The 24,427-nt window shown below is 31.4% G+C and overlaps 3 protein-coding genes across 5 annotated transcripts; 1 reads left to right on the top strand and 2 right to left on the bottom strand.

Annotated features, from left to right (window-relative positions):
* The first annotated feature begins 14,383 nt into the window (after positions 1-14,383).
* On the top strand, positions 14,384-19,237 carry LOC114190038 (uncharacterized). Of its 2 annotated transcripts, XM_085676189.1 has the most exons (8): positions 14,384-14,925; positions 15,344-15,476; positions 15,749-15,990; positions 16,549-16,720; positions 17,063-17,156; positions 17,745-17,843; positions 17,970-18,757; positions 18,903-19,237. In XM_085676189.1, the coding sequence occupies exons 1-6, from the start codon at positions 14,810-14,812 to the stop codon at positions 17,801-17,803; spliced, it is 816 nt and encodes a 271-aa protein (XP_085532315.1). In that variant the 5' UTR covers positions 14,384-14,809; the 3' UTR covers positions 17,804-17,843; positions 17,970-18,757; positions 18,903-19,237. The 2 variants fall into 2 exon arrangements, with proteins under 2 accessions (XP_085532315.1, XP_027934591.2); XM_028078790.2 differs by lacking the exons at positions 17,745-17,843; positions 17,970-18,757; positions 18,903-19,237 and having other exon boundaries at positions 14,386-14,925; positions 17,063-17,336.
* LOC146884547 (uncharacterized) lies at positions 18,588-20,229 on the bottom strand. Its single transcript, XM_085676190.1, has 2 exons — positions 19,881-20,229; positions 18,588-18,849 (listed from the first exon to the last, which is right to left on the bottom strand). The coding sequence occupies exons 1-2, from the start codon at positions 20,162-20,164 to the stop codon at positions 18,588-18,590; spliced, it is 546 nt and encodes a 181-aa protein (XP_085532316.1). The 5' UTR covers positions 20,165-20,229.
* A 1,622-nt stretch (positions 20,230-21,851) lies between these two features.
* RHL2 (Spo11/DNA topoisomerase VI, subunit A protein) lies at positions 21,852-24,391 on the bottom strand. Of its 2 annotated transcripts, XM_028078785.2 has the most exons (3): positions 23,803-24,391; positions 22,231-22,980; positions 21,852-22,042 (listed from the first exon to the last, which is right to left on the bottom strand). In XM_028078785.2, exons 1-2 carry the CDS (start codon positions 24,307-24,309, stop codon positions 22,234-22,236), a joined length of 1,254 nt encoding a protein of 417 aa, XP_027934586.2. In that variant the 5' UTR covers positions 24,310-24,391; the 3' UTR covers positions 21,852-22,042; positions 22,231-22,233. The 2 variants fall into 2 exon arrangements, with proteins under 2 accessions (XP_027934586.2, XP_027934585.2); XM_028078784.2 differs by having other exon boundaries at positions 21,852-22,980.
* Positions 24,392-24,427: the final 36 nt, after the last annotated feature.

The following is a 24,427-nucleotide window of genomic DNA, read 5'->3' as shown; positions in this document are numbered from 1 at the left end:
ATTTGGATTCATTTCCTAGATAGAGAATTGTTGAAGGTAATTTCTTAACTTATTTAAAATTTCAATTTATGATTTTTACATTTCGTGCAATGGTTATTTTCGTGAACTCGATGAAATTCTTATCTAATTATATATTTGAGATGGTTTTTATTTTAAGAATTAGCAGTGAGTTATTCCAACATTAGAAAAAAAGTTAATGGGAATAATAAGCAAAGAAAAATACAAACTCTCGTCCTATTAGTAATCAAAATGTTTTGAGTTTATTTTACGGTTAAGTGACTACACGTCACAATTTTAGTTTTAAAAAATAACTAATTAATCGGTTTTATCTCAAAACAAATAATCAATACTTTATACACCATTTTAAAAGTTTCTTTAGTATCTTGAAATACTTGTATAAATATATCATAAATAAATATGATCGGTAATTATTTATTTGTTAGATTTTTGAAAAGAATTCATAGAGATAACATTAATGATATGTAACTCTATCTTATATAAAAAATTGATTTCACCTTTCATTCATAATTTTAAGACAATACGAGACTTAAATTTACCTTAAATTTCTTATACAATCCTCAAAATATCAATCTTATTTATTTTCTGAGTAAATCTTTAATAGAGTCTTATTTAACTCCTAAATTAGAAATACAAATTATGCGAAACTTCAATATAACAGTAGAATATTTTTCTGATTTTATAAGTTTTAATAAATTTTAGTTATAAATTAGTTGCATTGATCATGTGACATTTACCTAGACCAACATGTGTAGGTGTCGGGAAAAGTGGACCACCACAACAAACCTAATAATTAGTATAAGAATTGGAAGGAATTTCTGGCAGAGTATTGATGTTGGTACAAATTTTATACTAAAACAATAAATAATTCATTCATTCCTTTGTTCATTAATATATTTGGTTGGTCGGCATAATTATATGGGTATATTGTTTCAAAATTTGACGAATTAAATTTCATTAATTGTTATAATAATCAAATATAAATATGCTACATTGTCAATATATTAGTGCAGGAAGACCTTTTGGCAGCAGGTATTTTTCATATTCTGCATCGGTTCCCACGCCTGTAATTGCAAAATTGTCACTGCGTCATTATAGGCTTCGATTCCTTGCCAACCGAGACCTATAAGGCGAGGTAAAAATGCAATTCTACACTAGTGATAGATTCAAATAAAAATATTATCTTAAAAATTTATAAAGATATATTAATATTAAATAATATACTCAGAGAGTCTTGTATCTATTTATTTATTTATTATTATTATTATTATTATTATTATTATTATTAAAAATCAATACACTTGTTGTAACAATCCAAATATTTTTGAGTATTAACCGCAATAGATAGGTAGTTTCTATATTTAGCTATCCAAGAATAGATATGTAATAGAAAGATATAGGAATATATTGTGTATAATTTTCCACAAGTTTTATGATTGAAAATAGTATTTCAAAAGGTAAAAGGAAATATTTCAAATTTTATAATTGATATTCATAAGGACATATAGCTCACCAAGTTTAATATATTAATATGTATATTAGTACAATTATCCCAAAAGATATAATTATAGATATACATTACGAGCTACTACACTATCACAAAACTATACATATCATATAAAAAACAGTGATCATTGCAAAAGGAAGAAAAACAAAAACCTAATAAAACCAATAAATCTGTGTAAGTTAATTTACAAAAGAGTCGTCGTACATCAATAATTATGTTATAACATATCATAATATATTCCAAGCATATACAAATTTATATATCACACATTAAAGACTCATCTAGACTCAATCATCCAGATAACATGCATTGACGTCAGATTTGTTGGAAATTATGCACTTGTGGTGATCTCTATTACTATGTGGAGCCACTGGCAATGAGTTCCCTATCACACACAAGGTTAATCATCTCCTCATCATAAGAATTCTGAAATTGTTCTTAGACCAAGACCTCCTGCTCCTTTCACCATCTACCCCATTCTTCTCTACATGAGTTTTAATGGTTAGTAGACTATGAGGATATAACCTCAATTTTTGAATCTTTACTTCAATGTATACCCTAAAGAATTGTACGTCAAATCCACCTTGAAAATGAGCATACCATTCCCACACAATTCATACATATTCATACAAATAGTTACAAACATTATGATACAATCTTTATAGGAAAGATGCTGATCTTTTCTGACTTTGAATTTCTTCTGTAAAATAACAAAATATTTAGACTAGATAAATCAAAGTTTATTAGTTTATAATTATAAAAAACACTGAATAAGACAGAGATGGAATGCGCCACAATCTAGCATATTGATAAGCAAAGAAAGATTCTCCATAAAGAGTTTCCTCTTTGATAAGAATCTAATCAAAGATAGATAAGTCTAGACGCCACAATCCAATCCATGATTGATAAGTCAAGACGTCACGATCAAGATTGACAACTATAACGAAGGTTCGCCACAAAGACCCATGTCTTTCATAAGAACCAAATAATATTGAGCCACAAAGATCCCAGTCTTTGATAAGTCCAAGAAGATTCGCCACAAAGATTCTAATCTTTGATAAGAACCTTTAGGCCTAAGCCAATAACCAAGAGAATCCTTTCTCTTTAATAAAATAACTTTATTAATGATTGATATAGGTCTTTAATGATAAAAGATAGAATATAAAAGATAAAAGATAAAAATGGAAAAATATAAAAAAAATATCCAAAATATCAAAAGGCATCAAAGATATCAAAGATATTAAAGATATCAAAGATACCAAAAATATCAAAAGATAAAATAATATAAAAAGGATAAGCTAGATCATTTATATAATTAAATTTAATTATATAAATTATTCTAATTATTCTTTAATTGTATAATCTTCATGTCTCATGTCTTTTTAATGCTAAAAGTTATTCCTCAAGTTCTTCTTGTATATATTTAGGAGATAGTCCTTTATCATACTATTTTTCCTAAAGCGGAGTTGTTCTCAACTTCATGTCATCTGAAGATTCTTACACCTTTGTATTGGATAGTCCTCTATCACATTACCCTTAAAAATTTCTCAAGATTACTTTTTTTTTGCCGAGTGCCAACTAGATGACGTCCAACACTACACTTCAATGCTCAGCCAGCCTAGTGTGCGCCTCATGAGAGCACATTTGCATGCAACGACCCTAGGCGTCCAACGGCACAAAGTCACTAATCTCTCTAACTTTGGCGTCGCCTAACGTGACATTGATGCATGACAGTGTATCAAATGTCTAAACTCTCTCTTTGAGCTTTGATTGAGTAATTTGATACTTTTTGAATTAATTCCTAATTAGCAAACCTCATAATACTTTAAAATTTTCAGGTTCTTAAGGAGTTTCAAATTTATTGAATTCATAGTTCTCACAAAGACAAAATAAATTTCATACTTCTCACAATTGCTCTAAAACATGTTACAACCATTTATCTGAGCCAATATCATAAGATTCCCAACTTCAATTCTCATTTCATACCAAATATCAAATTAGAAATACCAAAACAAATTCTACATTCAACAATGCTTATCATATAAAACACCAACACATAACGATATGTATACAAAATCCTACTTATCATTTCACTAGTTAAGAACAAATCAAACATGTCAATTGATTATACAATCACAGTTCTAAATGCACAATGAGGAATAAAAACTAATTAAACATTCATTAGCTATAATTAACTTAACTCTCTATAAAACTCATGGACCATAAATTGACCATCATTCTCATAAGATACTCTTTTATACACAAGAACAACACAAAATTGATCAGATCATACATTTATGATCACTAATCAACATAAATATAAGAAGAGTATAAAAACACTACATGCAACCAACTGATAATCACATGCAAAGAGAAGATCACAAACACAAAAAGAAAGGGTAAAAGACCAAAGCGACTACCCTAGATCTCTACACTCTAATCATAGAAGTTGTACTTAATAATTAAATAGATAGAAGTTGTACTTAATAATCAAATAGATGAATGTCAATATAAAATTACTACTACTCTTTAAAATCCATTTTTAGGGTCTCACGTGATACACAACGATTTTAGAAAAGTATAAGAGATTATTCCAAATAAATTTGAATTAATATATATATATATATATATATATATATATATATATATATATATATATATATATATATATATATGTATACATTGAGAGAGAGATAAATATATACATACAAACAATAAAAAGAAAAGAATGAAAGCATATGGGTTTTCGGTTTCACACATTAATCTTTTGTAACGGTTTTTCGGAATCTCATAAGAAAATACTATTAATAACATTAATTAATTGTTAAAGCAAATATTAATTATTAAACACAAAATATAGACTAAAAAATAGAAACATATTTATTGATAACATTAATTACATCCATTCATTTCTATTAGAAGGTTTGTTTTCAAAGAGTTATTTCTGTCATTCGTTTGTAACTGTCTCATATATCAAATTATTCTTCTGTCTAAAATATCTTTAATTGATAACACGTTCGTTTGGTAACAAAACAGTGATAACTATTAAAATTTAATTATGTAAGATTTTTCTTTCTTGATTTGAGAACACGGTTAGTTACCGAAATCTCCCTCAACTATCTTTAAAATAACAATACAAATTATATTAAATTGATTTGACAATTTTAATATTATTAACTAAATTAATTAAATTTTAAACGTTTTTGAATTACTATCTCTCTCATCCATTTTAAAGAACGTAATCATATAAAATAAAATTTAAGATTTTGTATAAAAAACAAAAAAGATATCTTTTTATCTTAAACCCTCAGATAAATTCATCAACCAAAAACATTATTAAATAAATCGTCTTATAAGACCCTTATGCGAAAATAAAAATATCATAAAATCTTAAAAATAATATGATATAATAAGATCTACAAAAAGATAAGTTAACATTTCATATTATAATTTGTTATCGTAGAAATATCATAATAATGATAGGAATTAAGATTTTATATCACAATCTGACCGTAAAAATAGTATGATAATATAAATGATATGAAGGACAAAAGATTTTATCAACATTAAATACTATGATTTTGTTTGGAAATTTACCTTTCTTATAAATAAGAAAAGTTGTAAAGTTGAAACACAAGTATTAACGAAGATGGCTGAAGAAAAATCGAAAGAAGAATTGGTAAGAAAGAAGTTGAAGAACTCTGTATTGTGTAGGCTTGGTGCACAAAATCCTTCAATCTCCATTAACTCACACCATGCTTCGTTTGTTGAAGATCGTATTCAACAAGTTTTCAAATCCTTTCATACCCCTAATCACCCTCCATATGCAGTGGTATGCTCAATTTTGTTTTTATTATTTAATTATTTGTATGGTACCCACTTTAGTAGAAGTGTGTCAATTTGTTATCCGTTTCAAAAAAAAATATCAATTGCATCCCAATTTTTGAAAAAGTGTTTCAGTGAGGTTCCTTTCAGACGGAGTTGACTAACGCGGTCAACGATGTATCACGTGTCAGTATGTGATTTTTTTTATTTTTTTAAATTTTTTTAAAAAAATAATAAAAATGCCATGTCTCAGGACTCTGTTTTTGACACGTGACATTGTTAGTGTCATGTGACATTGCAATGCCACGTGTCAATGTCATTATCAGATGTCATTGTGTAAAATAAAATGTTATTTTAGAGATAAAAATTCATTTTATTTTTTATTTTTTTATTTTTTGTGATGTTGCAGATGATAAAAAGGGCAATAGAGGAGTTGAATGAGGAGAGTGGATCTAGTGAGGAGGCAATTTCTGAATTTATAAAAAGGGAATATGATGATTTACCATGGGCTCATGTTAGGGTTCTTGATCTTCAACTCAGAAAGCTCACTCTTGATGGAATTCTTCTGTGCAACCAAAATAGAAGGTATATGCTTATCATCTGAGACAAAACAAAGTGTAACATGACTCAAGGAATATAATTGTTTGATACTCGGTATTTTATAATAAAGGTTGAAATTTCAAAATTTTAATTTCTAAACTTTAAACTCCAAACGTTTTTTTGTAATTATTATCAGGAGGACTCAAGAGGTCAGAAGATTTAAAGTAAATTGGAAAAATGATACATTTTATTAAAATTTATTTTTTGAGTTTTTTTTATGTAAAATTATTTATTCAATTGTCATAATTAATTTTATTTAATATCTCTTTTTTTAAGATATTAAGTTTAATCCATTTAATCTTGTTTGATATATTGTTAGTCTTAAATAAGTTTTTATTGTCTTTAACTTAAAAAAATTCATTTTGACTGAATTAACTAACACTGAAATTATTAACATTATCCTACGAATTATATATGCATCTAAATAAAGAATATATTATTTTTATATAGTTAAGAATGTCAATTGGTTTATCATTTCTCCAATTTATAATTTTCCTTAAGATATTTAAATATGAAAATAAGTCAAATTCATTAATGTCCAACAAATTATCATGTTTTAAATTTTTCAAAATTTAAACATTTTTCTTTAAAGGTATAATTATTGATTTGGTCCCCCAATTTTTTGAGTTTGTTCAATTTGGTCTCTAAATTTTTGGAATGTTCAATTTGGTCTCTAAATTTTTGGAAGGTTCAATTTGGTCTCCAAATTTTTGGAATGTTCAATTTGGTATTCTTATTTGGTACCAAATTGAACATTTCAAAAATTGGGAAACCAAATTGAACAAAGTAAAAAAACTGGGGGACCAAATCAATAATTATACCTTTTTTAAAAAACATACAATCTAGTGACTTTAATTTTTTAACTCAAAATAAAAAAAAAATATCTTCATATATTTCAAATGATTCAAATCTACTTTGAAGTGTAGTAATCAATTTTAAATAATTTCTTATTTATTTTTATAAAAAATAAATGAACTAAAACAATAAAACATTGTTCTAGTTGTCAAGAAAACAATCTCGATGGTAGACTTTTAGTATCTTGAAGTCTCAGGCCTCTTACTCCTTCTCAATTCTAAACTTTTTTTTACAAACGTGTAGAATTTCTTTTAAGATTAATCATTAATAACAATAATTAAAAAAAATTATTGTTCTTCTCAACTCGATAATAAGTTTTTTTTTTTTCCTTTTCTAAGCTTGAATTATCTTTCTACATCAAATCCAACTTTCAATTATGCTCCAATTAATCTATTATTCACCTAAACACTAAATTGTAATCTAATTAATAGTTTTATAAATATAATTTTATAATTAATTTAATAGATAAATATTAATAGTAAAAACAAATTTGTTTGAGGCTTTCTTTTCTTTCGGGATCTAAAGGAAATGTTTTACTTACTTTTTATCCTAAAACTGGTCGTGTGGGAGAGTTAAACCTATAACCTTTATTATCTTCCTTCTAACTTTATCACTAAGCCTACTTTATCTCCACATGTATACATGATGATTACAACAATTTCAACGATTTCTTTGTTTGCTTCTTTTTCCTATTATTTTTAATATTTAATTTAATAATTATTTGAAACCCATGGTGTTTCTTTTACTTTCTTGTGTTATTTAATTTACATATTTAATTTATTTATTTTTAGGGTTAAATATATTTTTGATCTATTAATTGTCAGTAAAATTTGAAATTAGTCTTTTTTTGAAATTTTGGTCAATTTAGTCTCTAATTTTATAAATGCGTGACTTTGTCAAAGCGGAAACGTATCAAACGAAGTCAACAATTCAAATATTACAATAAAATGTATTTGAAACATCAAATAAATTTAACAAAATTTAATTAAAAGAACTAAATTTACGTTTTTTTAAAGATAGAGACTAAATTTGTTTAAAATTTTAACTCAAAAGTTATCACACAAAACTATATTTAAAATAATTGGTATTTAACTCTTATCTATAAATATATATAAATATATATATATATATATATATATATATATATATATATATATATATATATTTATGATTACATAATTGCTTCAGTGTAATATATATTAATGAATTTCGTTTTAAATATAATATGATAAAGAGTTAAATATGTTATAAATAGTCCCCAAACTATTATTAAAAAAAACCAAAATCAATGTAAAACATCTTAAAGTTGGTAATTACTATGCGAGAAACAATTCACATGTAATTTGTTGATGATAATGTTTTACGTTGACTTTTTACAAAAACAAAATATTAAATATATTATAATTTAGTTTAGGACCAAATACAGTAATTTTATAATAGTTTGGGAAAAAGATATTTAACTCAAAAGAATTATAGTTCAAAATCTTTAATTTCATTAGAGCATAATTAATTGCTGAAGTAATTGAATATGCAAATAACATTGGATAACCTTTTTTACCCTTTGTTTTGAAGAAAGCTATTTAACTTTTGTTTTTTTTTTTGGCAACTTTAAAATTGTTAATGATTTTTCTAAAGTTAATTGTATATTAATATTATTTTTTAATAAACTTATTCGTGTTAATTATATACTGATGGATGGCTTTCAAAGAGAGCTAATATGCTTAAAGTTAATATATCAATATTGTAATTTTGTTATATTAAAAAGGAAAATGTCAATAATTTAACGAGAAAGTTATTATGGAAGACATGTTTCTAAAGGAAATCTTTTTCACCTACCTTTATTTAGGGGATTATCTTCATATTTATTAACAAAGCTAATTTTAAACCCGAGCCTTGATTATATATATATATATATATATATATATATATATATATATATATATATATATATAAATAAATAAATAAAGAGTAGACTTTATAAAATTATAAAAAAAATATAACATGTGAAAAAATTAGAGTAAACTCTATAAAAAATACAAAGGATATATTATGCAAAAATACGTAAAGTATATTTGTTATAAATATAAATCAGAATATATACATATTGGTGTAATGTGTATTACCAAATTCGTATAATCAATGCATGGACATATTCGTCTAGTATATTATGTTAGACTCGTTTAATCAATGTACGGACACACTCATCTAATGTGTATGGATAAAATTATCTAATATGTATTGCAAGACACGTCTAATATGAGAATGAATAGAATTGTCTAATGTATATTAATAGACTCGTATAATATGTTTATAAAAAGACTCGTGTAATTTATATTGCTATACTCATTTAATCAGTGTATGGACAAACTCATCTAACGTGTATTGCAAGACTCATCTAATTAGTGTATAGAAAGACTAGCCTAATGCATATTCTTAGACTCTTCTAATTAATATATTTTAATACATTGAATGACTTGTTTTATGTTTTATGCAGAAAATACTTGTCTAATTATTGCATGGATAAACTCGTATATTTTGTATTGCTAAACTCGTACAATTAGTGTATGAATAGACTTATCTAATGTATATTGAAACATCCATCCTAATCGATGAATCAATATATGTATTGTTAGACCCGACCAATCAATATATGAATGGTTTGTCTAATGTGTAATACTAGATGGATTTGATTAGTTCATTGACAACTCATCTAATTAACGTATAAAATGAATCATCTAATGATTTTTTCTGAACTCGTTCAATTAGGATATGGACAAAGTTGTTTGATTAATGTTTTTTAAATTTGTCTAAAGTGTATTACAAGACTTGTCCAATTAGTAAATGGACAAACTCATAATCATATTGTATTAATAGACTTTTCTATTTTTTGTATAAATATACTTGTCTAATAAATATTGATAAGGACATCTTATCTGTGCATGTTGTTGATAGACTCGTCTAATAAGTGTTTGGACAGACTCCACTAATGAGTATTTCTAGATTCGTGTAGTTAATGTATGAAATGTCTCATTTAATGTTACTTGTTTGTTATACTTGTCTATTAATTGTATGGACAAACTCGTTTAATGTATATATTGTTATACTTGTTTAATCATTGCATCGATGGACTTGTTTAGTATATTTTTTATATATTTGTTTAATCAATGAATGAAATGACTCGTCTAATGTTATTTTTTTCTATACTCATCTAATTCATATATGGACAGACTCGTTTAATGTATATTGCTAGACTTGTCTAATATTTTTTGTTATACTAATCTAATTAGTGTATAAACATATTGATCTAAAATTTATAAGTTAAAAAAAGAATTAAAACTTTAAATATAAGTTAATCATTAAAAAAAATTTAAATCACCAAGTAATTTGAAATTATAAAATATTAAATTAAAAATGAAAAAAATAGTATAGAACGAAAAAGTTAATATTTTAAATATAAGTTATTCTTTAATAATAAATATATTCAAAATATATTAATATTTTTCTAATAATGATTAAATTGTGTTTAAGGATACACATTAAAAAATATTTATTTATTTATTTTAAAAATCAACAAATTTTTATCAAGATTTTTAGAAATGCACATCGTTGATTAAATTGATTAACAAAATAATTTCAACTTTATATATAATTGATATTTTGAAGATTGATATAAAAATTTTAAATTTGATAAAGTAATAGTTCTATTTAAGAACTAAAATGATAATTTATAACATATTAAATATTAGAGGTGAAATATATTGCTATTTTCATGATAAATAAAATTAAAAACAAATTAAAGGGATAAAAAAGTAAAATAGTTTTTTAGAGAGACAATTTTTATATGAGTGTAAATAATAAAAAAATGAAAAGAATAGTATAAAAAAATTATAATTTAAATATAAATTACTTTTTAATAATTTATTAAATGACCAATTAATTATAAATTATAAAAAATATAGTATAAACAAATTAGTTTAAAAATAAAATAAATGGATAACAAAGTAAAATAAAATAAATTTGTGTACATGTTACAACAAAATAAATATAAATTAAAATTAAAATAATTTTCATATACCCATATAAATATAAATAAAAGGGAAATTAAAAATGTCAAATAATTAAAAAATTAACTTTTAAAATATTTGTCAATAAATAAAAATAAATAAATAATAAAATAATTTTTTTAGTATTTTTTCTTATATTATATTATAATAGTTTTATCGATATGTCATTTGATAATTATATTGTATGATTGAAATTAATTGAGATCGGTGACATGATTTGTTTTCTTTGATCTAGTTCAACCATTATACTTGCTCTTGTAGTCTAAAACTTCGGATTAGTTTGTGCCATCGTGATAGTAATTTTTGTACATATTTATGTTTGACCTAATTCTTATTATGAAGCTCTAATGGATAGAAATAATTTGAATGGTAGGAAAATTATTTATAAAATAAGAGTTCAAAATATAGAATTTTGTATACCTAGTTACCTTACTGTGTATGAATCTATGTATGGCAAAATATATATATCAAAATTATATTGGAGAATTATGTTTTAGGGAAAAAATGTTTGATATATAAGCATAATTAATTATATTATTAAAATATTGTAATCCATCATGTATAGTATGGCCTACCGCCGGACCATCGGTCATGCGGACCCTCATTAATGAAGACAACCGACAGGATGCACGACCCATTGGTCGGGCGACCACACCAAAACCTGGATCAGCAGGTAAAAGGTTGATTAAAGTAAATACAAGTCAGTAATCAGGTTTAAAACGCAACTGGACCATGATTAAGAAACCCTAATCACAGGTTCATACCAAAAACTATAAATAGAGGCCTAAGGTATGTTGGTAAGAACCTTTAACTCGCATTTTATTACAACATTTACTGCTACCTACCGATCGGTCTTAAACTGACTTAAGCATCAGAGCCTTTCAGATAGGTACCCCGATCGCCCGACCAGCCGAACGGGAGGAGAGAAGACGCTAAGCAAAAGAAAGAACTATATAAGCTCACTAAGGAGGACGTCAGACAAAGGACTCGAGGGTAATTTGAGTGTTGGGAGTAGGTGCTTGGTCCCTACACCCGAAACATTTTGGTGCCCACTGTGGGGTCGAGTAGTCATGTATAAACCTTACACCCTCATGGTGACCACTAGAAACCAGACGAGTAACACAAACGAAAGAGGAATGGCCGACCAACCGACCGGGGTTCCCTACGGGACCCGAACTAAGCTCTTTCGATCAAAGGGTGAGCTTCCTCGAAAACCCCGTTCAAACAGCACCGACCTAAGCGGTCAAACGAAACCCCGATAGGGTCAACGGTAAAGATTTGCATCAATAAAAAAGGGTGTTTCTCCTGTCTCGATCATCACTTACACGAGAGGCTGACCGACCGACCGGGGCTCCCTACGGGACCCGAACTAAGCCTGTTCGATCAAAGGGTGAGCTTCCTCGAAAGCCCCATTCGAACAGCACCGACCTAAGCGGTCAAACGAAACCCCAATAGGGTGCAACGATAAAGATTTGCATCAATAAAAAAAGGGTGTTTCTCTTGTCTCGATCATCACTTACACGATAGGCATCTTAGGTTTATAAGGAGGGGGTATCACTAGGGAGATAACAAACACCAATGAGACCTAAGCCTAACCACATAAGACTCTAACACAACTCTCAACCCAAAACCTTAAGGCAATAGGTTTATGGGTCTTTATTCTTATATAGTGCTCTACTTTCTCATTTCTGGTCAATGTGGGACTTAGACTCACACTTGGATTCCTAACAAGGCCGACGGACCGGGGCTCCCTCAGGACCCGAACTAAGCATGTTCGATCAAAGGGTGAGCTTCCTCGAAAGCCCCGTCGAACAGCACTGACTGAAGCGGTGAAACGAAACCCCGATCGGGTATAAGTGACACGCGCTGTCAAAACAAACGCCCCTACAGGGCTTTACAATAACTTAGGTAAAAACAGCTTTTCAATGACGGCCGACCGATCGAAGCGGTCGAACGAAACCCCGATAGGGTATAAGTAACACGCGCTGTCAAAACGAACGTCCCTACAGGGCTTTACAATAACTTAGAGCGAAAAATAGCTTTTCAATGACGGCCGACCGACCGAAGCGGTCAACAAAACTCCGATAGGGTATAAGTGACACACGCTGTCAAAACGAATGCCCCTACAAGGCTTTACAATAACTTAGCTAAAAATAGTTTTTCAATGACGACCGACCGACCGAGGATCCCTACGGAACCCGAACCAAGCTTGTTCGATCAAGGGGCGAGCTTTCTCGAAAGCCCCGTTTGAACAGCACTGCCCAAGCGGTCAAACGGAACCCCGATAGGGTATAAGTGACACGTGCTGTCAAAATGAACATCCCAACCTGAGCTGATTAACAAATAAATAACCAAAGTGAGGCAAACACGTAAGCTGATCGTCATCAACAAAGAATCCTATCATTTCACAGTGTCCCGATCGGGCTTTTTGATAAACCCTTTTCGCTTCGTCTCTAACATTGCTCAAGGCTTGGGGGCTTGTGTACAGTATGACCTACCGCCGGACCATCGGTCAGGCAGACCAACGCCCATCGGTCAGGCGAACCCTCATTTATGAAGACAACCGACAGGACGCACGACCCATCGGTCGGGCGGCCACACCAAAACCTGGATCAGCAGGTAAAAGGTTGATTAAAGTAAATACAAGTCAGTAATCAGGTTTAAAATGCAATTGGGCCATGATTAAGAAACCATAATCACAGGCCCATACCAAAAACTATAAATAGAGGCCCAAGGTATGTTGGTAAGGACCTTCAACTCGCATTTTATTATAGCATTTACTGCTACCTACCGATCGGTCTTAAACTGACTTAACCATCGGAGCCTTTAGACAGGTACCCCGATCGCCCGACCAGCCAAACGGGAGGAGAGAAGACGCTAAACAAGAGAAAGAACTATATAAACTTACTAAGAAAGACATCGTACAAAGGACTCAAAGATAATTTGAGTATTAGAAGTAGGTGTTTGGTTCCTACGCCCGAAACACATCATATAATAAATTGAATATACTTTTATATATTATGAAATATATGGAACCTGAAGAAATATATCACTAAAATAAATTATAGTTATTTTTTTACCTTATTTATATATGTCATATGAAATCTTCTTAAATTTTAGGTTGATCGGTTTAATTGTACTTTTTGTATTTGTTTTTTTTTTTTTTAAAATATCAGATTAGTTTTTTAGTTTTTTCATGTTTCAATTCAATCTGGTCTCATTTTTTAAATAATAATGGAATTTGTTTTTTTTTTGTTACATTTTTAAAATGATCAAAGATTTGTTCATCAAAAGTAAAATTATTAATAAGAATAACTTATTGATACGATGAATATTATATAATCAATTTTAATAAAAAATCATTAATTTACTTAAAAATTAAATTACATTAATTTTATAAAAATCATAATCAAATTAAAACTTTAAATACTGAAAGACCAGATTATTTAATATGTATTAAACCTAAATTTTATTTAATATATTTCGGATAGGTCTATTCCCGAATGCTTAGAAAAAATATTCCGGAACAGTGAATCCGGTACATGATCCTGACTTCATCATTCTTCACGCCCCATTCTTCCTTATTTTATCCTTTGTCACTTTTTATTACAAAAATTTCAACCGGAACGGGACATGATTTTGGTGATTCTGGACCTCAGCATCGCCGACGAAGCCTCCACCATCTTCGATTCCGGCGAGAGGCCACCGAAGCCTGCAGCTCCTCATCATCGTTCCCATTTCCAGCGTGACCTAACCACCTCCGTTAAGGCTGCACCCCGACGCCGGACACGGCCAATTGGAGAAAGGGGTTTTCATTCCTAGTAACCACCCTCTCCCTCTCTTTCTCTGTTGCAATTTCCTTAGGGTTTTGTGGGGGTGCAGGAAGAAAAAAGGGAGGTGCAACCAGAAATGGCCAATATGTAGTGGTGTTTGGTTAAGAATGGAGGAAGGCGTGAGGAGATGGGTGGTGAAATTATCAGAGTGGGATCCACTCCCCTCTCACTTCTCCTTCGCTCTCTCCCTACTTCCGTCCCACGAACACTCCTCTGTTACCAGGTTCTCTCTCTGTCTTTATCTATGTCTGAATCATTCTAATTTCCACCCCTCTGTTTCAAATTCATAACCACTTTTTGTTATATGAACAATGCTTTTGTATCAGCTCGAGCGATTAAGTCTAAAGAATAAGTTTGAGAATTAGGATTTAGAGATGAAAATTGAAAAATTAAAAATTTGTGTTTCCTTCTTTGTTTCCCTTTCAATCTTATTTTCAAGTGTATCCACAAGGGTCCCCCAAATTGAATAAAAGATTTTTTTTTCCTTTTTCTGTATACGAAGATGAAGTTTTGGCACCCACTTGAGGTGAAATCAAGTGATTTTGACTTTTTAGGTAGCCTTTTTTCTTTTTAAGTTCAGAAACTTGTACAAAAGGGTTTTGATGAATCCATTGAGTGATCTAGTTGTTGTGTATTGGTAGGTTTGTTAAATTGGAAGACAGAAAACGTGCACTTGTCAGCCGCATGCTTCAGTACGTTCTTGTTCATGATGTGTTCCAAATCCCATTTCCTGACATTGTCATAAAACGAACTTTGGAAGGCAAACCCTATTTGGTATGAGCATTCCCTAGAACAATCAAAGATGACTAATGATGATATGTTATGGACCTAGCCAAAGTAAATGCATGATACAAATAACTTTAAGGGTTTGTTATAGCAATATAGTAGAATCATGTTATGCATAGAGTAGTTTAGTTGCAACCAATGTTTGTTATGTATATGTGTGTGTTGAATAAGAAACTCAATGTTGTTTCCTAAATCATGTATTCATGTTATCTTATTATTGTGGTAGCTTATTTATTTATTTATATCTTCTTTCCTTTCAGGATTATGATGGTCTTCGATTCCCAAATTTTAATTTCAATGTATCACATCATGGTGACTATGTGGCCATAGCATCTGAACCTGTATGTCTTGTGGGGGTAGACATTGTCTCCTATGATGTTCCACAGAGAGAAACAATTACAGGATTCATTCAACTCTTCTCATCATACTTTTCATGTTTGGAATGGAATAACATAGTCTCGGCTGGCACTTCTGATGATGATGTATTAATTGAATTTTACAGGTATGATATGTTATATTATCTTTACCTGTCCATTTTTGTTAACTGTCTAGGAGTAGTTCAATTGGAATAATTTCTAGTAATTTTGATTTATTATTGTTTTGGTACTTCTAAGAGTTAAAAATCACTTAAAAGTTTATCATAACACCTTCCTCTCTGACTGAAATGTCATTTTTAGGACAAAACCATCAAATATATGAATAACAAATTGCTTGGTGGACACTTTTAAGACTGTCACTGCACTCTTTAAGTGAAAGCATCTTAACAAACGACATCAGCTAACATTCAATGCCAAATGTCCAACAACTTTAACCTGTGACTTTATGCTTCTGTACAATTTATTGTTATCAGTATAACACAATTTGGCAAAGAAATTGTGTTTCTGTATAACGCAGAGCATAATATGGTCTCTGAAATTGTTTCGTTTATATATTAATGTGGTAGTATCAGATCTGATAATGTATTTTTATTTGTCAAACTAGTCATTCTTTGTAATGTAACATGGTTTTTTGAACTGAAGATAGGCCATTGTTGAAAGTCAAATGTGTATTTACTTTGCAGGTATTGGAGCCTAAAAGAAGCATATGTTAAAGCTATAGGAAGTGGACTGACTGAAGGGTTGAATGAAGTGGAGTTTTCTCACACAAGTTGGACTAATATATCAGCTAAAGTGAATGGGAAGGTTATGACACAGTGGAGATTTTGGATGTTTGAACTTGGGGATAGACATTGTGTAAGTTCCTTAGCAACTTCAAACACAATTTGACTATAATGACTAGAAATCCATGAAGAACCTTTACTGCTCAAAAAACTTAAGAATACCAAATTTTAACTATATGATGCTAAAGGGATGAAGGGTAGGAGAGTGTTGAAGGATATTGACCAAATAACAAATTTATTCTAACGCCCTTTTCAATACTTTCAAAAAAAGTTCTGCAAAACCAGGTCATTCCTTTTGCATTAATATTGTTAAAATCTGTTGTTTTCTTACATTTTACTAGTATTGAAATTTCTGTAACCATCACGAATTCATGCATCTACTTTTTACTTAGTTCTTTTTTTTTTTTTTTTACAGGTTTCAATTGCGAGAGTTCACCCAATATCAGCTGCTACGAATTACAAAAGAACACTGAAGAAATTAGACTTTACTGAAGATGAATATGCTCAAGGTCTTCATCTTCCAACTGTAGACTTTGTTCAACTAGGAATAGAACAACTTATTTCAACTTTACAGAAAGCTTAGAGGATAGATGTTAATGTAAATCCATGTAAAAAGATTTGTACATGTTGATGAAAATATTGTTATTTTAAAAAGACTTATGCATTTTATGGCCTAATGGTCATACAAAGATGACGTAAATTTAAGTATTTGTAAATTTGGATATTTTTAATTGATTTTTTATTAAAAAAATCATTTTAATGATGGCTTGACCATATTATATATATATTTTTTCATTTCTAACTAACTCATCAGTTCATTCCTTTCATTTCTAATATTTTTTAACTTGCTGATGAACTCTTTCTTTCCTCTCTAAGAATGAGTTGACCGTGAGTTGAAAATTTGAGAACATGAGTTCACTGACAAATTAGAAGCGAAAAGATGAAAGTAATAGTTATATCATTTTGTTGACGGTAATATTAAATTATAAGATACGAAGATAAAAATAAAAAATATTTTTAACATTCATTTGAAGAAATTCTTTATAGAAGTTGCAAGATTCAATGTTGTTGTTCCTTGGCTATATGATCAATGGCAGCTTCGTCTACCAAGCAAACCCAGATCAAGCATACAACCACACTACAACCGTTGCATTAACTCCACAAGCTGCAATAACATCTTAAAAAGCTTATAACAGGTGCTTCCAAATCTTCATTTTTAAGCATTTCCTATCATAAGTCCACCAAAACCATTCTCAATGATTGATTAATGTTTAAGTACTCAAGTACAATAATATATGTACTGAGATAATATTTTGTTGCAGAAGAAAAGGAAAGAAAGAGATAGGATAAAGCTTGTACTGAGAATACGTGGATCACGAAGCCTCACAGTAGGAAGAAGAGTCAATGCTGTCAATATTTTCAAACAATGTGTGCATTCACTTCAATTCCACCCAAAAATCAATTACAAAAGCCTAACTATACCGATCGTACGAGATTAACCCATGATGTCATAAAAAAGCAAAACATTATTAACTCCTAACAAAACGAAGGACGAAACAAAAAACTAAGGATCATCAGGGTCAGAGGTAGCTCGAGCAATGTTCTCTTGATCGGCAGAAGGAGAAAGTCTTTGATCTTCGGCATGCTCCTCCGCCTGCAGATCCCGCATGTGTATCAACTTCCCCTTGTGAAGCATTATTATTGCCCATGCAGAGGTCGGTTCCAAAAACACCGTCTGCGGTCCCGGCGACCTCGTTTGGGAAAGTGGGCAAAAGGGGAGGGCTCACGATGTCTCTATTTGCCTTTCTTCCTCCGAGTGGCATCCTCACGATCGGAAGTGAATACAGTAGTGGTGGTGGGAGGGATGTTGAGAACCTGGACTGGATTAGCAGCCGCCTCGCCAGCAACCCCGGTCGACACGCCTTCCGCGGTACGCCGCCTCAATGGGTCATCCCAGAGCCGCTCACTCCAGCCTTTCCCGCCTGCTGCTTCGCCTGGTGTTTCTCCAGCAACTTTCTCATGAAATGAACATCCTTTGGCGTTGTGCGGGCCATGATATCAGTATACTTACCACCATTAAGCACAGCTTGTCGAAAAGTGCATTGGCCAGGTATGTAAACTTCATGAGAAACCTTGGGAGGATCTCTCCTAATGGAAGACTCTCTAGATAGCTGTGAACTACCATATAGATCAATGGATTGCCTGAAACATTATTAATTGCATCAAAATAAGTACTTCAACTTGGTGCATTTCAGATTCATCAAGCAAAATGCCAAAATGAGAGAATGAAGAAATAGATATTCAACCAGCAAGGGTGATGAACAAAAAGTTTGATTCTGTCATCACTTTTTACTACTTCAGACAGTAAAATGGTCCACACAAAACTGATTTCTTAAAAAACAATGTTTTAAGTTGTGTCTTTCATTAGTTCCCCAAAAGAGCTTTTGTAACAGAAGTTATTATTTGAGGGTAGAAAAATGATGTGACATGTTTGTAAAAGACAAACTCTAAGCTATGTGTGCTTGCACTTTTTCCTAAATTCAACAAGGATAATGATATATGGAGAGTCTCATATTGCTTACACCCATAATTTCTTTCCATTATATTTCGTATCAGCAATTGGCCAAAACAGAAATAGGTGTTTTCTGGTTTTTTAAACACGCTTTAGTGGGAAAAGATAAAAAGAAAGGGCTACACAGCATTCATTTCTCCGCAAATATTAACTTTTACACACAAAATCAGATTAATTTGGCTGATATATAGTCAATTACCACCACAAACATTTTGTGAAACACATAATCAATGTCAAAAACTATAATTGATAATCAGAAACCTGTTGTGAATATGTTTAAGATGTTTAATTGGATGACAGTGGAGTTTTACTATTTGCTGTATTACTCGCTCATTTTCTTCCATTTTTATTTTTCTTCTATCTTATCTCACTTTTTTTCATTTTCTTAGACTAACCTAATACCATCACCCTTTTTTAATAAGCACTTTTTCTCTCTCTAGGATTAACAAACACCTGTGGGAAGCATACACATTCTGAATTTCCATTCCAACATCTTACTTTTTCTTCTTTTTCCAACCGATGATTAGTCAATTTTCCTTGAAAGAAAAGCCTTCGACTTTAAGAAATGAAAAATTAAAACAAATAAAAGTCAAATGAATAGCCAGAACACACTCATTCATGACAGATCGAAACACACTATGCACACAGAGGTGAAGCTGACCTGTAACTTTGAGGCCATGCCATGCTGTAGCTGCTGGGTTTCCTCTTCGAATGGTTTTCATTGGAATAATTCGAATAATCCGAATCGTTTCCATCATTCTCATCTTTGTGCTGATCATTCTCCACATCTTCACCATCATCTTTGTGCTGATCATTCTCCACGTCTTCATCATCATCTTTGTGCTGATCATTCTCAACATCTTCATCATCATCTTTGTGCTGATGATTCTCCACATCTTCATCACTGTCAATGAACATTCCACTTTCCAAACCAGAGTTCTTCATCTCCCTTCAATCTTCACTTCACTTCCTGTCATTTTCTCAACCAAAATTAATCAATTTATAGCAGAAAAGCTCAACTACCCAGAATCACAAAACACAAAAAAAACAAAGATCCAAACAAAACCTCGCCCAGAAGATAGCACATGCAGTATTAACCAGATATATTCTAAGGCTTCAGATTCGTTTTCGCAGCAAACCAAAAACTCAAATGTTAGAAATTTCATAACTTTCCTTATGAAGAAACGTGATCACATTGACATGGATCCGAGTCAGACACACCCATATATGTAAATTTATATACGTGAAGCTAGCTAGGTTAGTTTTCTGAAGCAGTGTCATTGTCGTGCATTCTTATCTGCACTTTGTTTGTTAATGGGAAAAAAAACAAACAGATAGCGAACCAAATCACCCAAAAGAGTTTTCAGATCAATCAGAAACATCTAGCCAAACCTTTTGGACGTGCTCTTCTTTTTATCTTCTTCTCCAATGTTGTTGCAATGGATCACTATCTTTTGTGGCTTTCTCTCTCTGATTAATGGAAACAAGTATTGTTCTCTGCACTCCTCAATCGTGAATGTTGATTCCCAAAAGCTTTCATTGCATGCTAGTTTTATATATGTGAAAATCTGGTGAAGCATGCGAACACAAGAATAATACGCATTATTGAAGCCGTTTTTTAGTAGATTTGTTATTCTCTTGGTTATTTTGTTTCTGTTTAATAAATCTTACTCTACGGGATACTCCTATTCTTTAGGCTTAGTTCTGTCACGCATTTTTGTATTAGCTATATAATACCTTATATCGAAGAAATAAACAGAGAGTGTTTTTGTACCACTACATTCTACAAACTCTTACAATCGCGCACAGACTTGTCACATTGCATGTGATGATGTGAGACAAAAATTCATGAGAAATTATGCCTACAAAATCTCATTTTGTTCTCATAACAAAATCAAAAATAAAAACTTCATTTAATTCATTACTCGTTGATTCATTTTACTATATTATTATTACTAAAAATATAGATAAATTAGAGGTTCTTGTATTTTTTTGCAACAATAAAAAGAAATTTATTACTAGAAAATTAATTATTATACCAATAATTAAAATGAAAAAAAATATTAAAATCATTAATAAAAGACAGTTTTAAAAATGACACTTCCTTTATTAATTTAATATAATAATATAAAATTGGATTACTTAATATTTTGTTACAGTAATCATTTAAGTTGATCGTGGTTGTAAGAGTAAAAACAGTAAGAATGTGTTAAAAAATGGTTTCACTTGAAAAATTATATACTATTTGGATTCTTTTCCTATAGATGGAATTGTCGAAGATGATTTCTTAACAATTTATTTAAAATTACAAACATTTTGTGCAATGGTTATTTTCGTGAGCTCGATGACATGATGCCTTTGATGATAGATTCTACAACTGCTTTCCATGTACAATCCATTCAGTTCTGGATAAGGAACAAAGTCAAGTGAAAGTCAAGCAATTCTAAAGCACTCAAATTTTATAATTCGATAAACTCGGTACCACATTTACTCATAGGTGAACAAGAAAACAAGACAGAAAATTGTAAACACAATCAGAAAAAACATACCACAAACTTAACATTGGAACAGTTTAGGATACTTAAAACTCATCCATGTTCCAAGTGTAGATTGGGTAGAGATGATACCAAGCTGTTGAGACAAGTAGTGGCAAAACCACCATGTCAATTCTTAGATACTATTAGATCACTCAAAAGTTCAGCCGCAATTTCATAAGCAAACAACCTTGTACTGGTAGAAGACAATTGCACGAGGCCAATCCAGTACAAATTTGGAACTAGCTCGAACAAAACACGAGCATTTCAAGAGTAGTTGAGTCTTACCCTGATAAGTGATGCAAGAACAAGAAGAAACAGTAAGACAAAATTATAAAAGCAGTCTGAAAAAACATAATTTTTAAACATCTTTTCAATGAAGATACTACAGAACTCATCATGTTACACTATAAATTGGGTGGAGATGCTAAAACATGACTAAGCATCATTCTAATTCTTTGATATTACATTACTCACAGGTCACAGCCAGTCCTTCTGCTGTAACTTCAAGGGCAAATAGACTTCTGAAAGATATTGAAAACCAAAGGTACTCAAAGCCTGTATTTCAGCCTTCTGCTTAGTTTTGACCATCAAAGTCAATTCCTCAACCCAACCTGGATTTTTCTTCACAAAATCCTCCTCTAACAAGTCCTTCCCGGTCTTGATATCCTGGTCCGTCATTGGCAACCTACACTGCTCAGGTATCTTGTACTTGTCCAAATCACTAGGCCTAACCCCAAGCCACTTGATATCAGGGGTAGTCAAGTTGGCACTGTCATAGGACATGTTCTTTGACCCACACCCATAAACCGACAAAATCTTCAGTCCGTAAGGATCACTGTCAACCAGAGCCAGCACTGGCAGCTTCAATTCCGTCTTCATCTTCCTTAAGAAGAGCCTAGTGGAAACATCTGGCTGGCCCTTTGCAGTCACAATTATACATGGAAAGCGGTTGTAGAATCTATCCTCAGCCAACCTCATATAAGCAGCATCCTTCTCCACCAACAGAATGAACAAAGCATCGCTCTGCATATCCCCAACTCGGTCAATATTTGGTGGAATGGCCTTCCCTCCCATCCCCATTTTAGTGCAATCAATCATGTCCCCATTGTCACTGAAAATCAACCTCCCAACCACCACCCCTTTCTCTGCAGCAACAACATTGAGGCTGGACCTAGTGCATCCCAGCATGCATGAAACATCATCCAGAACAGCATCCGATTGGATCTGATTAACAAAAAATTTGTTGAATTGCTTTTTTTAAAAAAAAAAATATCACGAGAAAAATTACTAAATGATAATTTATTTGTGAGTTAATGATATTTTTTTTGTCCCTGATTTTAAAAAGGTTCCATTTTTCATCCCTACATTTTCTAAATACCTGTATAGTTTAACAATCTAATTCTGTTACTGTACAATTACTTTACCATCTTTCTAACTAGCATTCTAGTCATGGAAACACAGACTTAGCAACTATTAAAAAAAATTCTTTTAGTAGACACTGCATAATAGACCCCCGTGGATGGCAATCTACAAATGATTGAGACCACTGTATGCAGCAAAATTCTCTCTTTGAATGTCTAACACACTTGTGTCTAACAACATTTTATACCACCAGTTAAATTGAAACAGGCCAGTAGCTGTTGATCCACACAGAACACAGTCAGTTGTTAGACTTGACAGCATAAGCAAATTGTAAACTAACCTAAGATTCTTCATAAATTAAAATCAGTTTATACAGAATTTAGAATATCATGCTTTAGAAGTCAATACATGAATTTAACACTACAATTAGAAGTCAGTACATGAATTTAACACTACATTTAGAAGTCAAATCATGAATTTAACACTACAGAAATTCTTCTACAAAAGTTTACACATCTGCAAAAATTAGTTCTGCACATTAAATTTTTCCGTTTTATGATGCAAATCTGTAAATGCAGACATGAAAAGTAAAGGTTTTCAAAGTCAGAACAACAAAAATGGAACCATTAACCTTTATTTATTGGTTGGAGGAAAAGTGGGATGCTATGAATAGATAGATGATACCTGGTCTTGGAAGAGTTTGACGTCGGTGTAGAAGAGGTCACGCTTGGTGACATGGATGCCTTTGAGGCAGAGCTGGTGGATGAGTTGGAGGATGCGGGCGGTGATGGCGGACTTGCGCACGGTGGAGATGTTGGCGAAGGGGCGTTGGGAGGACTTTTCCTTCAGCACGATGCGGTCCAGCTCCGCCACGTAGTGCTGGTTGGCGGCGGAGCGCGACGGCACATCGAAGGAGAAGCCCTGGCCGGAGATGATGGAGTGCGCGATCCTCAGGACGAGGGACTCGATATTGGACTGCACCGAAGAGAGGGACAGATCGGCCACTTCACGGCACCGGAACGGGAGGGTCAGGTCCTGGAGCGTTAGGGTTTGGGGGACTGAGGAGGAAGAGGATGCGGTGGAGAAGTCTTTTAGGGTTTCCAGTATCGATGCGTCGGGTTTCAGCTTGTTCTTGAAGGGGAGCTCGTCACCGGTTGAATCCTTTCGCCGGCGCTTTTTGTTGTCTGCCATTGACACGCGGGAAATGAAACGAAACGAAAAGAAAAATTGGATTTGACTATGGCAGTGAGGTAAGACCGAACCAGTGTTTTACTTGCTTTAGTACCCGTTTCATTAATAAGATTTAATT

This window comes from Vigna unguiculata, chromosome 7 (assembly GCF_037176805.1).
Source record: "Vigna unguiculata cultivar grain cowpea cultivar isolate G323 ecotype 2 chromosome 7, ASM3717680v1, whole genome shotgun sequence".
NCBI lineage: Eukaryota > Viridiplantae > Streptophyta > Magnoliopsida > Fabales > Fabaceae > Vigna > Vigna unguiculata.
This window is presented reverse-complemented; position numbering and strand designations above follow the sequence as displayed.